The following is a 16,979-nucleotide window of genomic DNA, read 5'->3' as shown; positions in this document are numbered from 1 at the left end:
CATGTTGCCGATTTCTTGCCCAAAGAGACGCCACAGAAAGGCCGAACACGTTATTAGAAAGGGCATCCTGGTTGCATGATGCTCCCAGGCATCGTGGGTGCAGACAGTCCTGGCCATGTCCACAGCGGTTTTTTCTCTGCTTGGACTCAGCTGTGCCTTTTAGCAGCTTCCTCGTCACATGGTGAGGGGAACAGTAGGGGCCCCAGTAAGCCTCCTTCATTTACGGGACCATCAGAGACGGGGCTCCCATCTCTGTGGCCTGAGGAAAGCCTTGGTGGTAGCTATCATGTGGTTCACGAATCTCAGTGGGTGCATTAGCTGGATTCCCAGAAGTCCCAAATTTGAGGAGAACTGGGAGAATGCATTTGCTCACCTCTCAAGAAACGCAGTCAGTAAGATTTAAGACATTTTCTGTCTCGTCAGGAAGGGGAGTTTCTCCTTGGCAGAGTGGAAGGGAGGTGACAGAGGGAGTCCCTCCCAGTGCTGGAAGGGAGTGGACGTTCCTAATTTCTGAGCCGGCAGAGACCCCGGGCGAGGGAGGGGAGGATGTCCCCTAGACCAGTGCTTCTCCGCCCCAACAGCACAGAGAATGGCAGGGAGCTTTTCTACGACCCAGTGGCTCGCCAGCAACCCCAGAAGATTCCACATCAGTGAAAGTGGGATGCGGCCAGCGCAACTTTGGTTTTCAATTTCCCTCAGTGGTGCTCCTGCGCAGGCGGGGTGGAGAACCCCCACCCCACCCTAACCCAGGGGTTTCTGCACCACTGACTGAGAGCACTGGAAGTTCTAGAAACAACAAGATCCTTCTTTTTGTGTAACAGAAAAGGTTGTTAGAAGAGGGTGAGGGAGAAGGTGCTGGAAGGAACAAGGGTGGGTGAGGAGCTTCAAGGGCGTGGATGGGGTGCAGAGAGGACGGCCCTGTAGAGGAGAATGCCCATGGGGTCGGAAAGCGACTGTGTGCTGCTCTTTGTCACTGGATTCTTGAGGGAAGGCTCCAGCTCCACCAACTTTGGAGAGCTCCCCCCGGCAGCCACACTCCAGAGTCTGGGACACGATGGAGCAGGGAAGCGTTTCCCAGAGAATGTTCTGGATTTCCCGAGAAGCATCATGAGTGAGGGGCACTGTGGTTAAGTTTAGGCCATGCCGCGAGTCCTGTCCCTGTGCCTGCAGATTTTCCAGGCATATTAACGTATTTGCAATCTGAGAAGCCTCTTGAGAAAGAACTTTTTTCAAAATCTAGCATGGCTGGAACAGATTTTGGCCCCAGAACCTTACAACCCACTGACAGTCCCTTGCAGTTTTCTGGGGGCATGCGTGCTGTTGGCTGGGCCGACCTCCAGGATCCGGCATGCCGCGGGTCCTCAGCGCCCCCCAGCGCTGCTCCCGCCCCATCCTCATCGTGTCCTAGAGAAAACACGCGCACACGTGACCCAGGACGCTGTGTTCACTCTGCAGATGTTTGTTGAATGAACTAGCAGATGTGAGAAGGGCTCAGATGATTCATTCGGTGCAGGCCTCTGTCCAGGACCCAAACGAGGCTGTCCGCCCCGTCCTGAAAGAGAGGGTGCCCTCACCTGAACTCCTCGCAGGTGATGCGATGGCCTGCTGGCAGGTTGCTGGGATTAAGAGTAAGCAGATAACCCGTGTGAAAAACTTGCACTGGTCTGGCACGCAGTTGGTACTTCCAACAGCTGTAAAGAATTATCTCCATCGCTAGTTCTGTGAACGTCTGGCCATGAGTTCTAGCTGAGCCTCGTCTGACTGTGGAGTGGGCTTCGAGAGCACCCCTGTGGGGGCCCCTGGATGACCGTCACCATGTGTGTCTGGTGTGCGTAGGTCCCGTACTGGCTGACTTGGCTCTGAACATTGGCAGTGGGAGGGCTGCACCCCTCGGCTCTGGTTAAAGGGACTGGGTGACCGGGTCACACAGGAAATGCCAGTTGCTCTGGGTGGAATGTGGACATCCCCACATTCAGACTATGGCTTCAGAGTCTCCTTTGGGCCTGGAGGGCGGATCTCCGACCGCTGAGAGTGGAGCGAGAGCAGCGCCCGCCCTCCCCGGCAGGTGCAGCAGTGACCGAGGGCTCCTGCGTGCCAGGCAGGACACGTTTGTCCCTCTAGGGACAAACCGTTGGCTTTGCCATTTGACAAGGAGTAAAATGGGGTTCCAGAGAGTGAGTGACTTGCCCAACATCTCATGACTAGTTAGGGGCAGAGTAGAGACCCGACCCCAAAGTTCCTGCTGTTTCTGCCACATCACAGCAGCCCAGCACCCAGACAGGCAGAGGCCACAGGGCTCAGGCTCAGTGGAGGAAGTGGCAGGGGCCGGGGTCAGCATGACTGATGGACTTGAAGCCAAAGAAGACGGCATGTCATCCCCCCCCCCCCCCACACACACACACAGTCCCACTGCCAGAGTCAGGATCAGATATCTGAGCAGCAGTGTCTGTAACGCAATATCCTGTTTGCTGTCTGGCTTCTGTGTCCACTGGGCCCTTGTGATAGAGATCTCCTCTGAGTGAGAGGAAGAGGATGGGGAGAGTGGTCTGTGCATTTGCATTTTCGTATCTGGGACAGGAGCCCACCGCGTGGCTTAGACAAGAACAGGATGGGGTGGGGGTGCAGGGGCAGAGCTGGGCACGCTCGGTCCCCTTAGCCATCCTCGGGGTACTTAATGCTTCTGCACAGGGCTCAGGTTGGAGACCGCAGAGGGAAGGGTTCTGGGCTCCAGCGCAGTGTGCTTTCCGTACGGTCATGAGGGCGGAGGTGAATTCCCGAAGGGCTGCCCTGTGCTTATTGGGGCAGACTGGACCTGCAAGAGGTCCCCAGTGGGGAGGCGTCTTGATAGGGAAGAACTGCTTTACTCAAAGTGTTCCACAGCAGCTGGGGTCTGGTGCGTCCTCAGGATGCCCGGAAGAAATCCTGCACTGAATGGAAGATTTGGCCCGACGACTTCCTGAACTCCTTCCCGGCTCCAAGATGCAAGGTCCTGAAATCGTGTATGAGGGGGTTTAGATGTGGAACGTTGGCCCCAAATCACTCAGACCCTGTGGTTCCAAGGACCCTGCCAAGAAGCCCCACGTACCGTGCAGCCTCCAAATTACATTTGGTAGAAATCACATGTTAAGGCCAGCGACTAAAGACTTGAAGTTAGGAAGTCAGGCTGGGAAGGGGGCCACCAGAAAACCAGGAATCCGAGGGCCACGGTGCCAGAATGCAGCAGCATCCTTTTGGGGGTGAGCTGCAGTGGGGCCGGCAGTGGCCGAGAGAACTCCCCCCTCGACTCACACATCGCTGCTCAGGAGTCAGGAGATGGGACGCCTCCAGCCTGGATTAAGGGTGAGACTTCCGTGGCAACGTATAGGTCGTGAGACAGTCTTCTCACAGTTGAATCCAACCCCAACCTATCACTGTGGTGCCCACATCTCTTGGTGAGGATTGGGGGGAAATGCTAATCCTTGAGAAAGGATAAATCAGCCAGCCATTTGTATTAGTGAAGTATTAGCTGCTGTAATGAATGAACCCCAAATGTATGTAATGGCTCAGTTGTGATAGAAATCTACTTCTTATATATGGGAACCTGAAACAGATGTTACTTATCAGCCCATGGCTGTCCTCCAAGTGTGACTCAAGAGCACAGACTCCTTCCATCTTGTGGCTCAGCACGTGCCTTCCAAGACTGCCATGCCTGTCAAGGTGAGAGGGCTTGCAGACCGCATGGCGGGAGGTTTCCGTGCACGGGCTGGAAGTGTGCGTATGGTTTCCATTCACATTCCATTGGCCAGAGTTTCGTTCCTTGGCCACAGCCATCTGCCAGGGAGGGGGAAATGTGCTCCAGCAGCAGACTCGGGAAGAGGAGGGAAGGGAAATCGGGTCTGGTGAACAGCTAGTTGTGTCCCTGCCGCACATCTTCCATCTTCAGTCTCAATCAGAGATTGCTCCTCTGTTCGTTCGGCAATCATTTGCTGAGTGTGAACTCCGGTACGTATGGGCACCAAGCCGTGCACAAGGCAGACCTGTAGGTTTCCGTAAGGAGCTGGAGAGGGAAGAGAATCCAAAAACAAGTAAGCAAGCAAGTAATGAGGATAATTGCAAATCGTGAGACTGGTGTTTCCCAAGAACTCTCAGAAGGCCCGTGCAGCTCACGCATCATGAGCAGGCACGAGGGAGACGAGATGTGCCTGGAGCGGTGAGCAGAAGCAGACCAAGGTCATGGTCAGGAGTGTGGATTTTATTCTTTTGAGGTCTCGGTAGTTTCTCGTCTTCTACCTGGGAATAATGAAGGATGCAGGCTTTACTAGACATCTTGGATCTTTCCTCCATGTCCAGATGAATATTAACATTTTATAGATCTTATATAGCAGCTAGGGGAAGGGCGAAAGGCATTCTAGGGCAGAGGAAGTAGAGAGAGGTGTCTCTGCTTAATAGGTACAGATGCACGCAGGAACTTTGCTCACTGCAGAAGGGCAGGGTGATAAAATGTCTCCTGATCCCAGAGCCATGATCCCAGATGCCTCATGTCTCCATGCCCAGTGTCCTTCCCCACTTTTGGTCGAAGCCACCCTAACGTGTGGATCCTCATCAGCCCTTGATGAGTCTGGCATCCCTTTGGGTCATTCAGAGTAAGACAATCGTAGGACTGAAAGAAATGTTAAATATCATCAGTCCTCACCTGTGACCACCATCTGAAGCTTGAGTTTCTTTCTTTCTACACCCAAAGTGATCATCCAGCCAAAGTTGGAATACCTCCAATATTGAGGATTCATACTTCCCAACACCAGCCTTTCCACCCTCCGCCAGGGCCGTCAGAACTTTCCTTCTCTCTTTGTGTTCACATATGCCTCCTTTGTGTTCTCTTTCTAATTCTGAACCTTGACGTTCAGGTTGGCTTCCTTAGGATATTTACAGTTTGTCAATATCCAGGGAGTGAGTGCAGTACCGGGACAATGGGCATGACCTAGGACCATCTGGGCAAACTGGGAAAGGAGGTCACGCCCATGAATTTCTTTCTGAAAACCTGCCACCAACCACCAAGTGTGCCAGGCCTGTGACTGCAGCTCAGTGGCTCAGTGTCCAGGAGGATGAGACGCTTGCCTGGCACCCTCTTCCCTCTGATGACCGGAGGGTGCCAGGCAGCACTGGGGAAGCTTGTCGCAGCCTCGGTAGGTTCAAGGGTGTCAAATAGGTCTCGGCAAGCCTGGTCACCTGCTAAAGAGGGTCTTCTCTTTTCTCCCAGGGACTTTGTGAAGGCCTTTATCCAGTTTAAGAAGCCTATCGTGGTCGCCATCAACGGGCCTGCCCTGGGCCTCGGTGCCTCCATCCTGCCCCTCTGCGACATCGTGTGGGCCAGCGAGAAGGCCTGGTTTCAGACCCCGTATGCCACCATCCGCCTCACGCCCGCTGGCTGCTCCTCATACACCTTCCCTCAGATCCTGGGCGTCGCACTGGTAAGCCTCCTCGGTCCTTGGGCAAGATCCCTCTCTGGGATCCCGACAAGGCCCCTTCTGTGTCCTGGGTTTAGGATATGGCCCTTCATATGAATAAGGACCTCGGGGGTGCCCCTCGTGGCAGAATCTGCTGACTGTCTCTGCTTCCTCTGCCTCCCCAGAGCAGCTGGGAAGAGGGCAGGCTGATCTTGGAGCCTTCCCATGCTGGTGCCAGACGGCACTGGCGGGTGTGGCCGAGGCGGAGAAGATGATGGCGATGTTTGCTTACCAAACACACACTTTGTTTACGTAACCGAGTTAACTCGATTCAGTTAGTTCACATAATAAACACTTAACTAGTTAAAGCACGAAGTCGTCTGAGCGAACTGAACTAAGTTCAAGCACTTTGCATCCATTTTTTTCATTCATTCCTCACAACAGCCCGATAAGATCCCATATCAGAATGGACTGTGTGCTGTAACAAATGATCCCACAATCCTAGGGTCCAAACAACAAAAACTTCTTCCTCACTCTTGCTGCAGTCCAGCCGTCCACACTGACTGGGGGCCCAGGCGTCTTCCATCTGGTAGATGTACCTCCGCTTTGGCCAGTGGACATGAAGAGAGAGGCTGGGCATTTTCAGGGGCCTGGCTGCAAAGGGCATCTTCGTCCCCGCTCACTTTTCAGGGGCCAGGGTTCCGTGGCGTGGCCACACCTACCTGCAAGGGAGGCTGGGAAATGTAGTCTTGCTGCGTGTCCCAGAAGCAGGAGGGGATTTTGGGTGATCACAAGGCGAGTTCCACCTGGAGAACCTGTGTTGCGGTTTCCATCACACAGATGGCAAGCTAAACTGGAGACGTTGAGGAACCTACTGAGTCCCGTGTCAACAGGCAGAGGGGTGTCTGAGTGAGTGGTGGCATTCACGGCAGGGTGCGGACAGATTCTGCGCCAATAGCCAGAAGCAGGTGTGGTCAGGGGCCGGTAATAATAACTAACAGCTAACACTTGGAAAGCACTTACCGTGGCCAGTGCTTGATGGCTGCTAACTCAGTCCATCCTCCTACAACCCTGTAAGGTAGGGCTGTTGTCATCCCCACTTGACAGATTGGAGGCTGAGGCTCGGGGAGGGTGAATTGTGCAGGGTCACACAGTGGGAGGGGCAGTCGTGGCATCTGAGCCACAAACTGTCTGGCTTCAGAGTCTGTGCTCTTAACCAGTGTGTCCCAAAGGAGGACCTGCCTCCGAGGAGTGAGTCTGAAATTGGGGGCAGGGGTGTGTGTGTGTGTGGTGTTTGTTTGACCAAGACCCTATTGTCTGAAATCAACTTGAGTCTCCTCCTAATGGCTTGTCTCTCCAAGAAGGACCTCCAGACCAGTTCTGGAAAGTCCCAGCACCCACATATGCAGGTGTAGGTGCTCTTTCTTGTCTGATACTGGAGAAAAAACTGGCCACATTCCATTGCAAGGGACACCTGTGACCTCCTGTTAGTTGAGCGTGGTGGGCCTGTGGTCACCCCTGACATTGTCTGCTTGCTCTGCCTGTGACAGATGCTCCTGGAAACTCTTTCCTCCATTCTCTCCATTCCCGGCTTCTTCTTGACCCTCCGGTAATCTCTCTGTTTGTCTCTCACAAAGCCTTTGCGGGGGCGGGGCGGGGGGGCGGTCTTCTGGTTTGAGTTGGAGCCCTTTGGCAAGGAGCAAAAGGTTTGAATGACCCAGGCCTTCTGGTTCCTTCTCATGTTTGGTCTCTGGCCTTGATGTTCACATCCCACAACTCGGAAAGGTTAACTCCCGTGTGACTTCCGAGGCCTTGTGGGCTCAGTGTGGCCACCACCTGCTGAGCAGACCAAGGTTTGTGCCTCTTCCATCCGTAGGATTCCGGATATTCTCGGTCTCCCCTCCCCCCCCCCCCCCACCTCCCCTCCTCAGGCTGAGGTCCTTGGGTGAAACCCTCAGGCACCAGCTGCCTCCGGGAGTTAGTGGGGCCCCTAGTGAAGTGCTCTTGGTACTCAACTCCTGCACAGGGAAGCCCGATCATTTTGGCACTCACTGCTGTCCCTTTGATGCTTGCACTGCACAACGTGCCCACTGTATTGCCATCACACACCAGAACCACATGGGCACTTTGATGGCAGAGGACTGAGTGGGTTGTCCCAGCAGGATTCTCCCAGCTTGTGCTCACCATCACACGCGGGCTAGTTTACTGGTCACTTTCCACATGATGGTCTCACTCACTCTTTCTCAACACCTGCAAAGGTAGGTCCTGTTGCCCTCCGTTCTGCAGAGAAACTGAGGCAGTGGGGTGATAGCCTAGCAGGTGCTGCTCCTTCTTTGAGCCCACAAACCTCAACGAGCTCCCAGAAGGCACCAGGCCTTTCTGCCCTCCCTGCTTAGAAGTGCAAAGATGAGTAACACGGGGGGCTCCGTCCCTGATAATCCTGTCTGTGGGCGCTGATGCATGGCTGGCGTGGTGTTTCCCTGCTCTCTGTTGTCTCGTTGGATCCTCACAGGTGGTAATTGGTACCCACTTCAGAGATGAATAAACAGATTCAGAGAGGCAAAGAGATTTGCATAGGGTCACAGGGCAAAGCCAGAGGCGGAGCAGGGGTGTCTGATCTGCGGCCCATGCTTCCCTCTGCCCCGGTTCCGTTAACCTTGGCTTTCCTACCTGGGAAGGGAAGAGACTCGTAAGCGTCCACACTGCTATACTGTGGTGAGGTTCAGAGGTGGTTAGGGAAGGCCCCCAGAGGGGCACCCCCCGAGTGAGTCTGCAAGAATGGGCACCCCCGTTGTACGCCTTCAGTGTGGGCTCGTCACTCTCTGATGGTGGCACGAGAGAGGAGGATCAAGGACGAGATCAGTGGAGACCCCCAACAGCCCATGACCACGGCACCACCCCGTCCACAGGGCAGGGCCAGCAGGGGGTCGGTACGGCCATTCGGATTCAGGACCTTGGGGCCTGCTCGAGGCTGCTCACGGTCTCAGCAGTGGCAGAAAAATGAGGCAGGCGGGGAGCCCAGGAAGCAAACACTTTCCCTTTTGATCTCGGCCACTGTGCTCTGCCCGAACTCAGTGCCACTCCTGTTCCTCCCCGTCCTCTGTGGTTGCAAAAATGTGAACACTGTACAGCCTTATCTCTTTCTGTCTCTCTTTTATTTCAACCATTTCTGAAACTCCAAGAATGTTGCTGACTGAGACGTGTTCTTGCCGACTGTGTCCTGTTTGGCTCCTTCTATTGAGTTCCTCGCTTTCGTTTCCCCTTCCCGAGACGGAGGTGTTTCTAAATAAGTATAATGACATATATTTGTCTTCAGACCTCTAACCAGATACATGCTGTAGGCTCGTTACCGGCCTGATAAATGTCTCTACCCCGGCACAGAAAGATGGTCCTCTGGGTCATCACGACCCATCAGTGACAACTGGAACAAAGGGAAAAACACACATGTAGATCCAGCAGCTGAGAGAACCTGGCATGTGAGCATCGATCCGAGAGCGGCTAAGCATGCAGGGGCAGGCAGATGGATGGCCGGTCAGGGAAGGGATTGTGTGCTGCGTGCAGGCGGCGGGGATTTATCCTGAAGGAGATGGGGACCCCATCACCTGGCGGTAGCCCTTCCAGCCTAGTTATCAGCGGGAGAGTCACTCGGGAAGTCGCAGTGGTGGGTGCACTGTGCTGTCGGTGCCTGGGACCCCCTCCATTAGGCTCCTCCCAGAACAGGTACGGCAGCTGTGAACTACAAAGCAAGAGGAAATTCTTTGAGGAGTGGGGTTCAAAAGGAAACCACGGAAGGCGAGTGGGCAGGGGGAGGTGGGGCGGGGAGGGTGCTTTTGGCTCTTCACAACTGGGCACAGCCCTGGGCCACTGGGAGAGACGCACCTCTCTGCTTTAGTATTAGGGTATTATTTAGGACCTTTTTGGCTGCCAGTGATGGAAGCACCTTAACTGGTTTAAAGGGGCTTTAAAAGAACGCAGTGGTTGTCATAACTTGCGTATCCAGAGGCGGAGCCTGACGCTGGGGTCCAGGAATCCCAAGCCCAGTCAAGACTCTTGTTCTCCATCCTTCCTTTCTTGGTGGACCCACTTCTCCAAAGAGTGGGGACACGGCAGGGGGTGGCCCTGGGCTCTTTGACTTGAGCATCGACCAGGCAGGGAGAAAGATTCTTTCCCCTCACCTCCAGCTTAGGGCTTTATCGCATAGGGTAGATATGTGTTCAGCACCGAAATGGACGCAGCCCGAGGTGTAAGCCCACTGCGTGGGTCCGCCTCCAGACATGGGGAGGGGTGTCGGGCAGACGGACCCACAGTAGGTACGCGGCTTCTGTTGGGAATTTAAAGAAAGCTGTGGACCCTCTGATCAGAAGCATGTGCACAGACACAGATGTCTTCAAGCAGTTCCCAAAGCTTATCTGACCCTCCCAGCTGATGATGACCCTGCCTTCGGGAGCTGGGACAGTTGTGCGTGTCAAGCCCAGGCCTCGCTAGCAGATGTGGGAGGCACTCTGGGCTCTCAGCCTTCCCTTTGCCTTTGCTTTTTTCAGGCCAATGAGATGCTCTTCTGTGGACGGAAGCTCACTGCCCAGGAGGCGTGCAGCAGGGGACTTGTGTCCCAGGTCTTCTGGCCAACCACGTTCAGCCAGGAGGTCATGTTGCGGGTCAAGGAGATGGCATCCTGCAGCGCAGTGGTGAGTTCCTGTGTCTTTGTGTGCTTGTCCTTGCAACAGACCCATTTTACAGATGCGGGTGATGAGTCTGGAAGGGACTGACTGACTTGCCAGAGGTCACGCAGGGTGTATGTGTAACAACGCCATAGATGCCTCTTCTCGGTGCCAAGAGCTTAAACCCGGAGAGAGAAAATCCAGATCCTTAGATATATTCCCCATCATTTCCAGTTTGAAAACCACACAGCAGAGATTTATACTCTGGGGTAGAGTACGTTGCCTTAAAAGAAAGTCCTAGACACTCACAAAAGCACAAAACATCTGTAGTTTTTAAAGAATATGAGAAACAAAGGCAAATAAGGACCAAGGGTTTTAAGCCATCCGGGAGATGAGAGAAACCAGCGTATCTGCCCTCGTATTTCACTTCTGCCCACTGAGCGCTTGGCACATTTAAACATCACCATTGGACTCTGAAGACACACCGAGAAACGGATAAATAAATAACACCTCTGCAGAGGCGCCCGATTTTAATTAAGTGTCGATTTTATCTCATAAAAGTCACTCTGAGCACAGTACGGAAATATCCTGTTGAAGGGTGGAGCGGAGGCTGTTCCTGGAGCCACAGGGCTGGTCTAGGAAATGAGAAAGGTGATTTGGGAGAAAAGGGCCCACGTGAGGGAGAGCCTCCTTGTGTCCTCCAGAGTCAGGGGGCTGCTGGGCTGGAGTTACGGGGTCAGACCCGTGAGCACCCCTTCCTTGTCTCCGTCTGCCCGTCGCCCCTCGCCCCCAGCTGCCATGCTGCTTCATGATATGCCTCATCGGCCTCGATCGGGCACCTACTGTGTGTAAGCTCTGCTCCCTGGAAGCCAGTGAGGATGACGGAGTGGCCCTGGGCCCGCATCGTTGGTGAACACTTAGTATGGGCCACACCTTCTGCTGACCTCTTTCTGTGGATTCTCTTTTAATTTTCCTGATAACTGCGGTGACCAGCTCATCCCACTTTGCCGGGGACCCTTCCTGACTTGAGCACAGACAATCCCATGTCTCGGGAATTCCCGGGCAGAAAAAAGCCGATGACCTCTAGGATCAGCTACCCGGAGACGCGTGTAGAAATTCTCAGCAGAGGAAGTGGTGTGAGTGAGGTCACAGGAGTCCGAAAACTCCCGCGGGGTTTAGGCAGCGGCTCATAGCAGTCTATGCAGGTACACGGGCTGTTGGAGGGACACTGAAGCTGAAAAGGAAGGTAGGACAAAGGCCTCAAGGTCCCCCCCCCGCCCCGCCCCAACCTCCGCAAGAAGTCTGGCCTTTGGGCAGTGGACGTACTCAGGGGAACAAGCTGTTGAAGAAATACTGCAAGGAAATGTCTCCTGTCAATAGTCCTGAAATCAGGAGCTTTGGGGTGAGCTGCCTGAGAAAGGAATCTGCCCTACGGCCTGGGAGACGGTGTTCTGCAAGGAAACACCTGTGAGGCAGGAGGCGGCCTCCAGCCCAGGCCGAGGAGGAAGACCCCAGCTCCCTGCCGGCCGGCTTGAGCAAGGGAGCTCCCGTCTTGCCTTTTCTATTTGAAAGCACCTTGGGAGAGCATGAGGCGAAACCTTGACATCAGCACAGGATGGTCGCGGCCGGTGCAAGGATGCCTGGGGCCTGACGGCCCCACGGCGGCTGTGCCCAAGCGAGGCAGCGGTCCGTCCGGGTCAGCCAGGTGACTGCAGGCCACGTCTGTCACGCAGCCCCGGGCACCTGGACTTCCTTTATCCGTCATGTGGTGACAAAAATACTACCTGTTCGTGGAGTTATCGTGAGGAAGAAATGAGAGAAAGCAGGGAGACTACTTCTCATGCAGCCCGTTGGTCAGTAGTGATTGTGGTGGCCTTGTTGTTATTACTCTGATCTGGTCGTTGTCGTTGTCGGGTCGTTGTCACTCATCACTCTGATGAGGATCATTACCATTATTACCACTCGTACCAACGTCACTGCTCTCGTTGCTGTCCTCGGACATCGCTGTCCTAACACCACGGCATCGTCACCACCATTCCCCTTCTCACCACCACATTACTAACATTAATTACCATTATTGTTGCTACTGTAGTACTGTGGCGTTATTACTATCTGTCATCGCTGTTCTCATCCTTCGCTGCAATTGCTGCAAATTGTTATTGATCATTGCCACGATCGCCACTGATATTGGGCCGATGGATACTTTGACAGCCGTCCGTGTCCGTTCGTTGTCTTACTCTGTGGTTCCAGCCATCCTTAAGTCAGGTGTCATTGTTGCTGTTTCGCAGGTGACAGAGAAGCACGGGGAGGTGAAGTCGGGTGTCTCCCAATCTTTTTCATGCTGCCTGTACAGAATGATACTGAGTTTGTGTCAGACCCTCGGGGAAAGGACAAAGCTCTTGCGGTCGGGGGTAACACGGGTCCCCCCACCCCCGGCCATCCCAGGGGCCTAGGGCTCAACATCTTGGCATGCCTGGAATCCATCCCTGGCATCGCTGGGGTCACAGGCCTGGGAAGTTCCGGACTACAGGAGGCAGTCTCTTCTGGCTTTGGGCACCGGAAGGTTAGCTGGTGCTTCATAGGCCAAGTACGTTCTCCTGGAGCAGAGTTCCCGGGGCCGGCTAACGAGGCTCATGCGTTTCCCTTCAGGTGTTGGAGGAGTCGAAATGCCTCGTTCGGAGCTTCCTGAAATCTGTGCTCGAAGACGTGAACGAGAAAGAATGCCTCATGCTCAAGCAGCTCTGGAGTTCTTCCAAGGGCCTGGATTCCCTGTTCAGCTACCTGCAGGACAAAATTTACGAAGTCTGAGGAGCCCCCGGCCACTCGCCCCCACGCTCGAGGGCACCTGACTTCCAGCTTTGCGCCGTGCCTCGGAGATCGGAGCACAGAGTGTGCTGGCTGAGGGGTCCGTCAAGGTGTCTCTCTCGTGTCCATTTCCTCCTGTCCTTTGGTTGTTCTGCATTGGTTTGATTTTGTATAACAGATGGGAAACTCAGCATACTTGGCCTCCCCCAGGCCCTCCCCCCACCCGTCCTTCCACTGGCTAGAGAGCTATCGAGGGCTATATCTTCCCAGGCCTCTGCCAGTCGGTCCCCACTCGCCGAAATGCACCACCCTGGTCCAGGAAGGGGAAGACTGGTCTCCCCCTTCCTTCTGACTCAGGCTGCGTCTACACAGTGCCTCTGCTTTGGAGACTTGGCTGTATGGCTCTCTCCGGTTAAGTGCAGATCCGGTGACAGGGGACGGTCCATCTTAGGGAATTTCCAGACCGATGAGCGAAAACAGTTGTGTAGAGCCAGCCTCACTGTTCTCTCTGATGCGAATCTGTGTGACTTTTAGGGCTTGGTCTTAAAACCCAGTTGAGCGATTTGCAAACCCAGATGTTGTACGTTTAGGAATGTTTTGTTAAATATATATTTTTAAAACAATGTAAGTGGAAATTCTGATAATTTATGTGTATTATATGTAAAGCTAGTTTTACAAAAACATGAACTACTAGGAAAAATTGTTTTTCTTTAATCAACCTTATTTAATTTATTTATTTTTGTTTATGTATTATGATATCTGTTGTGGACACAGATATTATTTTCATACTGCCCTGGACCAAATCCCATACGAGGTTCATGCCGTTTGGTGCATTCTAGCAATGAACCACGCAGAATTAAAATTCAGAGAGATGTAAGTGAAAGGATCCCTGTGGGTAGAAGGAATAGCTTTGCAGATCCTCGTCATGTAAAATGGTTCTCAGCTGTAATAATTGCATACTTGTTGTTGGGAGAAATTATGGGAGAGTTTTTTTTCTTCACTCTGCTGCCTTGAAGGAGATAAAGGGGCCTCCAGCCTGAATGGTACTGAGACAGACCCAGTCCCTAATTTGTGACGTCCCGAAGAGCTGATCGGCCCTGCCTAGGGATTGCATGTTGTCTAGAGGGAGTCTTTTTTCTTTGGGGCAAACGATGGAGCTTAGACTTCAGAGTCCATTTCTTCCGTGTGGACGGCAGTGTCTGGTTCTGGCCGTCCAGGGAGGTGGGGAGCAGCTCCCACTCTGTTGAGCTGTCGGTGGGTCTGAATCATTTACTTACATCAGGGAGAAATAACCAGGGATGAGGTCTCCTGTCCCAGGGTCCCTGGGCTGCATGGGGACCCCAGCATCTGAATTTAGACCATCGGCCCAAAGTCCATGGATCAGCTACAGAGAAGTGGTTAAGACCTTGAGTTTGGAGCGGGATAGGAGGGTGTTCTGCGCGAGACTTAAACCTTCTGTGGGTCAGTTAGATTCTCAGAATGGTGGGATTTTTCCATGTCCGTGACGACCCCTGGGTATTCTCAGAGGCCCCCCGGCTTGCCTCATCTTTTCTTTCCCTCTGTGATCACCCGCCTGTCTCAGCCCTCGTTGGACACAGTGAGTGGAACCGTGAGTGTCGGGCACCGTGGAGGAAGGGGAGGCAGGTTGAAAACAGGGAGGGCCTGCTACAGTTTCCTGTCTCCTTCTGGCCCTTTCTCTTTTAAAGGTGAGCAGATACAATGGGAGGGGATTCACGGCCCCGAGCTTTGTGTTTTAAGAACACGTTGAGCGTCTACACTATGGCTAGAGACATGGTCTTGTAGATGGTGCGTGTGGAGTTCATCTGGACGCGATCCTTACAATGGCCATGGTTCCCTCTATAGACAGCCTCTCTCCTTTTGAGTTGCCCATGACCTCAGGAGGGTCAGGGAAGAGGAAGCCTCTTGCCTTCCCCTCCCTTCTTCTCCTGTCTCTGCTTGGTCCCCGTGGGATCCTGCAGGAACCACAGACCTAGGCCATAAGGGATTACTCTAGGGAAACAGCCGCTTTTGCCCAGATGCCTGCTGTCCCATCTCCACTTGGGTCTGTCTCTTCCTCTGGGAAACCAAATGTATGCTTTCCCCAAGCCCCTGGACAGACATCGTTCCCGTGTGTTGTGCGGATAATCTCTTCACCACTGCTAAATCCTCTGAAGAAAGAGCCCCGTGCTTTCTGTGTACTTTCTGGGGGCAGATGGGTTTCTGTCTATAGAAGCAGTGTCTGGATTCTTGTTAGGGTTGGCAGAGGATGTTTGGAAGTTCCTTTGGATCAATGTCCACCTCTCTTCTCTGCTGAAAGAACATGAAATCCTGTAGCTTTAGACATATCACAGATCCAAACTTCTGAACATTTGAAAGATCTCTGATGATAAGGAAAGAATATGAAACCGTTACTCAGGTAGATTTCCTGGCCGTCAGTTTGTCGGTTCTGGGTACCACAGGAGGTGTCTTAAAAGACGGTCTGTGTTTTGGTTGTTTCTATACAGTCTATTCGAGGAGGATGTTCTACCAATTGGGCAGAAGTAGGTTAAATCTGTTTGCTGTGGGGTAGACCGCATGGCTGAATTCTCCACTTTCTGGATGGTTGTTTTGATACTATGAAGATGAAATCGAGGTAACTTTTAGCAATTTGACCTGGGATGGAAAATGCCAGAGCTGTGGATGTGTCAGGGTTTATCCTAACAGCTTTCTCGAGATGGAGCGGGCGGTGGGGGGGTGGGGGGGGGGCTCGGGCTCTCACTTCTTATCTTCGGTCACAGAGCCCTCTCTCCACCCATAACACCCTTTCTCCCCTCTCTGAACCCTGTTTTACCTCCACACCACCCTGTCTGTCCCTTTCCAGAGCCAGGGCAGGTCTCTGAGGAATTGTGCCTGGTCTTGGCAGACCTAACCCAGAATGACGTTTGGGATTGGAAGAACAGATACGGGTGGGAAGTTAGTTGAGAGTACTTCTTCAGTCAAGGAACCTTCTAGGCAACCCACTCTTTGCCATCCTGTCAGCCATGCGTTAGAACTCCCCTCCCTTCTCTGCTCCAACCCCTGGTGGTCAGCAGCCAGCGTCTTGTGGTGGAACTGCCAGACTTAGTTCCGGTTCCAAGAGGACTTTGTGCAGAACTTTGCCAAGTTGGTCAGAGCTCCCCACCATTCAGAAACCACACTCTAGTGCCCTTGTGCCCAACATTCCCCTTCCTGCGTTCAAATAATGTCTGTGGGCAAAAACTGTCAAGAACTACCCTCTAAGAATGAAATTGGGTAGCTTTGAGAAGGCAGCAGAGAATTGATTTAAAATGTTATTCTTGTTCGCTGTAGACTAAACTAGGAAGTGTTCTCTCTGAAGCATGACAATAGGTTTTTTTTCCGTATGAAGTTCGGTATGAGGATGGGAAAGTAGTCATCAAAATGGACCCTGATCAGTACAACTGTAGCTCCAAATATCCACGTTTAAAAATAGCCTTGACTGAATGCTGAATGGCGTTTCCCATTAATTGTTGGTTTAGAAAATTTTGTAAACTTTTTTTAATTTGAAATTGAGTCACATTCATGCAGTTTTCCAATCTAGTTTCTGTGGAAAACAATTTTTTAAGAGAAACAAAGAGAAACGTCTTCAAATCTTCCTAAGTGAATATTTAAAATGCAGAATCGCTTCTCTTCTGTGTTTCTGGATTCAGACACTTAGATCTGTTGTACATATTAGTTTAGACACTCTCACTAATATACACAGTATTTAAGACTCTAAATGAGATTTCTTAAGTATTTTATTTTATTCTCTGTAAATGGTTTTGTATAATCTTTAAAAATCTACACTTTGCCTTTGTAGATATTTAAGGGAAACCATTTGAGGGTTGTCTTGCATGTATATTTTTGTTGTAGATAAGTGTTGCTCAGTTATTTCTGCAAATTTTGGTTGAAATGCTTACAGACTTTAATACAGTATCTATTTTCAGAATATAAACTTTTATATTTCTGTGATAAGTTAGGATATGCGTTTTAGGCAATCTTTTCCATTAATATCACTTGTTCTTTCAAAAAATAGCATACTGGTTTGTTGCCAATGGTTTCATTTCGTTTTCTCATT

The 16,979-nt window shown here is 52.3% G+C and overlaps 1 protein-coding gene across 1 annotated transcript in view; it reads left to right on the top strand.

Moving 5' to 3' along the window:
- The window catches only part of CDYL2 (chromodomain Y like 2), a 163,500-nt gene extending 147,919 nt beyond the window's left edge, over positions 1-15,581 (top strand). Inside the window, exons 5-7 of the mRNA XM_042968627.1 lie at positions 5,237-5,447; positions 9,965-10,108; positions 12,731-15,581. Coding sequence (XP_042824561.1) covers positions 5,237-5,447; positions 9,965-10,108; positions 12,731-12,889 — 514 coding nt within the window. The 3' untranslated portion in view covers positions 12,890-15,581. The remainder of the gene's footprint in view (positions 1-5,236; positions 5,448-9,964; positions 10,109-12,730) is intronic.
- Positions 15,582-16,979: the final 1,398 nt, after the last annotated feature.

Source organism: Panthera tigris, chromosome E2 (assembly GCF_018350195.1).
Source record: "Panthera tigris isolate Pti1 chromosome E2, P.tigris_Pti1_mat1.1, whole genome shotgun sequence".
NCBI classification, from domain to species: Eukaryota; Metazoa; Chordata; class Mammalia; order Carnivora; family Felidae; genus Panthera; species Panthera tigris.
The sequence above is the reverse complement of the archived record's forward strand: the minus strand, read 5'-3'. Positions and strand labels throughout refer to the sequence as shown.